Genomic DNA, 6,042 nt, shown 5'->3' with positions numbered 1-6,042 from the left:
TTAAAAAACGGTAATAAGACAAAAAATATAATTAAAAATATAATTTGTGACTGCCACTGAATTAATTTTCATAATATGCAACATCTATACAATCCGTGGTGAATTTCCCGGTTAAAATGAACTCATAATTGTCTGCAAGAAGATCATTTGTAAGATCTATTGTGCTAGGTACATAGATAATCTTAGCGCCTGTAATGTTGTCTGTGACATGAACAGTTATAAATTTCCTTCTGTGAATAGATGCTCTGTTATGGCAATTGCATCAAGAAGTTCATGTAACACCTTACAAATAAGTGAGAAATATTTCATTAGTTCGGAGAGCATAGCACACATACATTCAACATTTTGTATAATAGTTTGTGTTTTTCTTTCCAGTTTTCTTTGCTGATGGATTCATCTCTATAACGACCATTCATGACATCAAATGCAGCATTAAGCAGCCTCACCATGTCCACAGTAGGTTCAGTATTTTTGAATACTTCTATTCCGAGATCAATTCTGTAATATTCGAAACCCGCTGCTGTAGATTCTGAAAAAAGTTAAAAAAAATGTGAAATTCAAATTGGTTAGATCACGTCATTATTTGTGTACCTGAGTAGCGAGTTTGACGGTAATTTTTTCCACGTATTGGGGAAGATATGCACAGGAGTTAATTTACTGCACATTCTTAATGTTTTATTTACTTCGTCACTTCAAAAAGGTTTTTGAAGTGGTAAAAATCTACCTTCTCCCCGCGAAACTAAGATGACGAAATAACAAACCAATTAATTCAAATTTTTACTTCTAATTTGATGTCATATTACAAATGATTTACCTGAACATCTTTGTGTTTAAAATATTCTTCCATGATGTGAAAAAGTGTACTTCATGATGTGGGGAATATCTAAGAGAAAATATATTATGTTTTTTGGATTACAGGGATGTATTATGTAATTTCAAACTTCTCCCATGTTTCCATTCACACTAACAAATTATGTGCTGCTTTGTTGGTTTTTTGTCCATAATAAACAACGTTCATTACTACCGCGTCTTCCATTTCTTTTTATTGCCAGTATGATTAAAACAAAAAAAAAAATGTACTCGAACTAGTAATTTTTCTTGCATTGCGGCCTATGGAGTTTCACCGTTATCATTTCTAGTTTTAGTTTTCCCTTTCAGTTATCTACATTTCCTATTTATTTAATTTGGATAATTGCATTCCTTAGTTATCGCGTTATATTGCAAGTTTAATTTTACCTCAATATTCATTGTAGTTTATTTATTATTTATTGTTTTGTAAACGTACTGTATTTACAAAAAAATATCACCATTTTCTCCCCCCAAGGAAGAATGGAAAGAAAAGCTGAAGAAGAAACCTAGAAGATACAAAGGGTTGTGTTGGGTTTTCTATTTCCTCGGGGCATGATAAAGTCTATGTATAAAAAATGCTAAAACTATTTTTCTTACAAATTTTTAAAAATAAAAAGTTCTTAAATTTTTATGAAAAATTAAGAGGTTTAGAAGTAAAAAGTAGCAATTCAATACAATATTCATTCAAATCGTCAGGTTTCACACAAAAAATAGAACGATTTGTCAAAGACGCTACGTAGATTAAGTTGATAGTATTAGAATTAAAGTTGGATGAAAATAAAAGGGCCTAATACAAACTCATTTTTTTTATTTCAATTTTGCCCTTTCTTCTCTTATAACGCAGCTGTAGGCCTTCTTACAAACCATTTAAACATTTTTAATACTAACATAAAAGCACTCAGCGAATGTGCTTTTGGTTTGTGTGCTTTACAACAGTGTGCTTCGAAGTACAAATTCGAAGAATTACATAAATTGCTGAGAGTCGAATGAAATTATTACAAGATGTCTGCATACACAATTGTAAAATAGCCGTGATCCCCGAAAGGATGTAGCTAGCGCCAAAGTTAAACGACTAATACATTGTTATATTCTCAAACATGGATCGATTCCACTTTGTTGCCGATGTTTCAGAGAACCAAAATCAATTGACAATTGAGTGTCTATGTACAGATCAATTGAAACATGGTGGTGTGAAAGCGCTGCTCTATGGAGTAATATCATATATATAGCAGAAGAGCAGTGGGAAAACTCGAGAAAACTTGCGGAAAAAGTGCGTTGGGGATCTATTTGATGAATTCGTCCATTCCACATTGCAAACCTCAGCAAGGCTTGCAGAAACCCGTTACTTCAACAGGGACCTACAATAAAAAAACTTTACTGGTGCTATATACAATCGCGGCTGAAAGTTTGTATGTTCTCAAATACCCGCCTTTTTACTCTGTAATGGCAGTTTACCATATTCATTTTTTAACCAAAACCCTCTACCCCCTCTTTACTTAACTCTACCCCTTAACAACACTAACTATTTTACCGCGATGCGGCAGAATTTTAAGCAACCTTTTAACGGAAAGCTAAATGAAATTTAAGAATGCTAGATAAGCAAGAGTCCTAGAATTAAACGGTGATGTGATTACTGACGATTAATATAATTTTTGTGTAAACCTTATTCTCTATTTATTTAGCATCAGGTCTGAACTTATTACCTTTTAATCTGCAGCTCATGGCGCTAACTACTAGAGTAATTGTTAATGTATATTACACCATTTCTTACACCACATTCTACACATTCGCCCACGGCCCACGCATAAAAGAAATCTTACCCTTTTCCAAGTTTGCGAACAATAAAAAAATTACGATTCAGTTCAATTGGAAAGCTGGTATTGACATGATTTGAGCCTAGGAATGTGAAAGTTTACCTGTACTGACAGGCCATAGCTATAACATCCCCATTTCCAAGACATGTTATTTTTCCCTTATCGATTCTGACACCATTTATAAATGTTCCATTTGTAGAACAATCTTCTATAAAGCCCCTTGCCCTTGGGCACCTTCGGGATTTAAAGTTAGTTTAAGTTTAGTTGAATACGGTGTTAAGAACTTTAGGACATTTGCAGAAAGTCCTGTAATAATGAAAGCACGGCCTACTACCATCACGGCCTACATACTGGCTATATATTCCTTTGTTGCCGAATGGATCCAGCCTATCCCATCCCCTTTCTCTGACTCATTATAGCCAGTGCCGAAAGTAGTAAAATGTTCTACTTTCCATCGTTAGTTATATTTACCATAATGTAAATCTACCAGTTTTAGCTTAAAAACGTGATTAATTCGTCATTACTGACCATTTTCATTTTCCACGATTCCTATTGGTTGAAAAAAAAATCCCAATAAAGCTTTTCAGGTCGACCGATGGAGGAGGAGCCTATGCTGCTATAAAGACCTCTAAACCTTCGGTTATTTAGTGAACTAAATTCCTCAGGGATAAATTAAAAATCGGAAATTCGTGTAAAATAAGACAGGCTAGGAAAGGATATCGGAAATACATCGTAACAGCATACAGTGCTACCTCGGAGTTTGTATTTTCTTACAACATTTTCTAGTTAATGTTTTACTGCAGCAATCAAGCTTTTTCAAATGAAGATAATACTAGAGGAGTAATTCAACTATTCTATTTAAAGTTCGTTAAAGTTTCAACATATTTATGTTCTATTTTTCACAAGCCACGGGGTTATGTGAGTTGGTTATGTCGCAGGGAAGAGTCCGCCAATACCCAGTGTCATAATTCTGCTGTTGATCAAAAATTGTACAATAAGGTTCGCTATGAGATCCTCCGTAACCCTGACAAAAATTGGTGTGGTTCATAGGAGGAAAGGGTTCGGTGGTTGCCCATTCCCAGCGATTATTAAGTGGGGAGTATCTTCCAGCAGTCCAAAAGTAAGTGGGACAATGACCTAGATGTTCTTTTAGTATCAAGCGCGGAATCTCGTCAGAGAGTGTTCAAATTATGTTGCCAGATAAAGCATAGTTAAATGCCACGTACCTTTACAGTTTTGGTAGATCATCCTATCTTCCTCTTCTGTTTCAACAGCCATAAGAGTCATATTTTTGCTCTTGCAAAACGCTTCACCCTCCGTCCATAGGAAAGCCTGCGATTAAATAGTAACACTTCGTTGAAAAGGTGAAAAGGTCGCGAATGGAAAGTTATTTTTTATTTTCCTACCCCTGTGAAACAATAGCATGTCTCGTTCCAGTAATTACACATCATTCCCCATTCTTCAAATGGCAGGCAACCATCATCTTTGGTAGAGATTGTTCGTTTGAATTAAACAAAAGTCTCAATCAATCAAGTAAGTAAGGCACATCGATCACGAAAAGATTTATTATTCTTACATGAGCCAGGTGTAGTTCGTGATGTTGTATATTCTGTTTCGGCTGTTGTTAGTGTCGTCGATCTCTGAACAGTAGTAGGTAGAGTATCCTTGGTAGTCGACGATAATAAAGTCGTGGTTGCATCAGTTGTTGTCTCTGCTGTGCCCTCATCGATGGATTCGCAAATGAAAAGGATATAAGTGCTAGATCCAATTTCATCGAACCAATATCCAGTGTCGTCAAAATTGAAATTGATGAAGGCAAAGCTTCCAATTTGGATGTTAGATGGTTCTCCCCAATACCAATTCGTGTAATCCATCGGTTCAGTAGACGACCATTCCCATCGATTGTTTGAATATTTCCCCGAAGTCCAATAGTAATCAGCGCTGGGAATTTCTATATGTTACAGTTTACATTTTCGCGTTATACATGTCAACTTAGCACTGTGTATGTTAGTAAATCTAATAGCATAGCCATAGAACCCTGGTAGCGCAACTGCCTGTTTAACTTTCCTCGCAGAAATGTTATCCAAAGTGCCGACTTTTGGAATCGATAGTGTGAAATGGTCTGAAGTATTTATGTTTTAGCGCCTCTGATTAGCGCCAACAGTGTCCATCTTCTGACACAGCGTATTTTTTTTTCTATTTTCATAACAATACTAAAAAAAGAAAAACATAATTCTTTTAAAGAAAGTGGTTTTTTAAACCTGTTTCTTAGGTTTAGGAGATTTTTCTAAGAAGATTTTTGCAAGTAGGGAAAAAAACAGTTCACAACACACCCGCTGTGGCGCTGAACAGAAGCGCTGACTGAGAAACACTTTTCAGAAAAATGGCTTAGATAGAACTTTCCATATAAGTGGTGCTATACCAGGGTTCTAGTGCTCTGGTAAGAGGCTATACGTGTTACGTGATAGTGATTTGACTTGATTGTAGATAAGCTGATTTTCTTCGGAATTTTCAATAGTAAGAAGGTTCATGTTTTCTTCTCTGCAGAATGTATCCGCATTGGACCAATCAAGGCGCTTCCCAAAAATAACCACGAATTAACTTATATAATAGTAAGTATGTAAAAAATTCCGAAAATAAATATCTACTTTTGCGGTAGAAAAACAATAGCATTTGCCACTCAAAACCCAACAAGGTATTGTAGGGTCGTTTTGCAAGAATCCAGGACAAACATCTATCGGTTATAATGTAAAGGCCTACGTTCAAGTTCAAATCGTTAATTTAATAGTTTGTTACCTTTTGAATAAACTTTTCCTATTAATTTTGCAGGGATGAAAATATTTTGGCAATGGGCCATTATTGTGACCATCAGGCAGAACTTGAACGGCAACAAATTCTTGTTCATTTCACGAATAAAGTTGTATTGCCTATTTCGTTCTTGATTCCGTTTAGACGATTGAAATAGCTACAGATAATGTTACTCAATATATAATGCAGGTTATCAAACTGAACTGTTCAAAGGTATCTCAAATACTCAAATTATCTACACTTTATCACATTAACATCAGAAATGTTTGTCGTCAGCTTACTTTGATTCTTTTATTTTCCTTGTCACTTTAAAAGTCTAGGCATCAGCGCCATTAATTTTACACAACTTTTGGTTGTTTGGGTTTTTTACAACGGAAAAACCCAAAGTACAACCATTGCAGATGTTGACTGACTTCAATCATCCACTATCTTCAAGTAGTCAAAGTTCCTTGGTTGTTTGGGTTTTTTACAACGGAAAAACCCAAAGTACAACCATTGCAGATGTTGACTGACTTCAATCATCCACTATCTTATCAGAACATTACAGGAATATCCCCTGGGTGTCTGCAAA

The 6,042-nt window shown here is 35.4% G+C and overlaps 1 protein-coding gene across 2 annotated transcripts; it reads right to left on the bottom strand.

Annotated features, from left to right (window-relative positions):
* Positions 1-3,404: 3,404 nt before the first annotated feature.
* On the bottom strand, positions 3,405-5,619 carry LOC124341964 (macrophage mannose receptor 1-like). 2 transcript variants are annotated; one of them, XM_046794921.1, is made up of 7 exons: positions 5,460-5,619; positions 5,312-5,397; positions 5,125-5,239; positions 4,240-4,614; positions 4,070-4,146; positions 3,890-3,995; positions 3,405-3,800 (listed from the first exon to the last, which is right to left on the bottom strand). In XM_046794921.1, the coding sequence occupies exons 1-7, from the start codon at positions 5,566-5,568 to the stop codon at positions 3,556-3,558; spliced, it is 1,113 nt and encodes a 370-aa protein (XP_046650877.1). In that variant the 5' UTR covers positions 5,569-5,619; the 3' UTR covers positions 3,405-3,555. The 2 variants fall into 2 exon arrangements, with proteins under 2 accessions (XP_046650877.1, XP_046650878.1); XM_046794922.1 differs by lacking the exons at positions 5,125-5,239; positions 5,312-5,397.
* Positions 5,620-6,042: the final 423 nt, after the last annotated feature.

The sequence above is a fragment of the Daphnia pulicaria genome, chromosome 6, assembly GCF_021234035.1.
Source record: "Daphnia pulicaria isolate SC F1-1A chromosome 6, SC_F0-13Bv2, whole genome shotgun sequence".
Taxonomy (NCBI): domain Eukaryota; kingdom Metazoa; phylum Arthropoda; class Branchiopoda; order Diplostraca; family Daphniidae; genus Daphnia; species Daphnia pulicaria.
The sequence above is the reverse complement of the archived record's forward strand: the minus strand, read 5'-3'. Positions and strand labels throughout refer to the sequence as shown.

What these genes read in the sequence shown, in the direction of transcription:
- LOC124341964 (XM_046794921.1), bottom strand. Translation starts at nt 5,568, where the DNA reads ATGAACAAGAATTTGTTGCCGTTCAAGTTCTGCCTGATGGTCACAATA. An exon ending in ACGAACTACACCTGGCTCAT is followed by an intron (nt 4,147 to 4,239) that starts GTAAGAATAATA and finishes TCTCTACCAAAG; the next exon opens with ATGATGGTTGCCTGCCATTT. An exon ending in GATCTACCAAAACTGTAAAG is followed by an intron (nt 3,801 to 3,889) that starts GTACGTGGCATT and finishes AAGAACATCTAG; the next exon opens with GTCATTGTCCCACTTACTTT.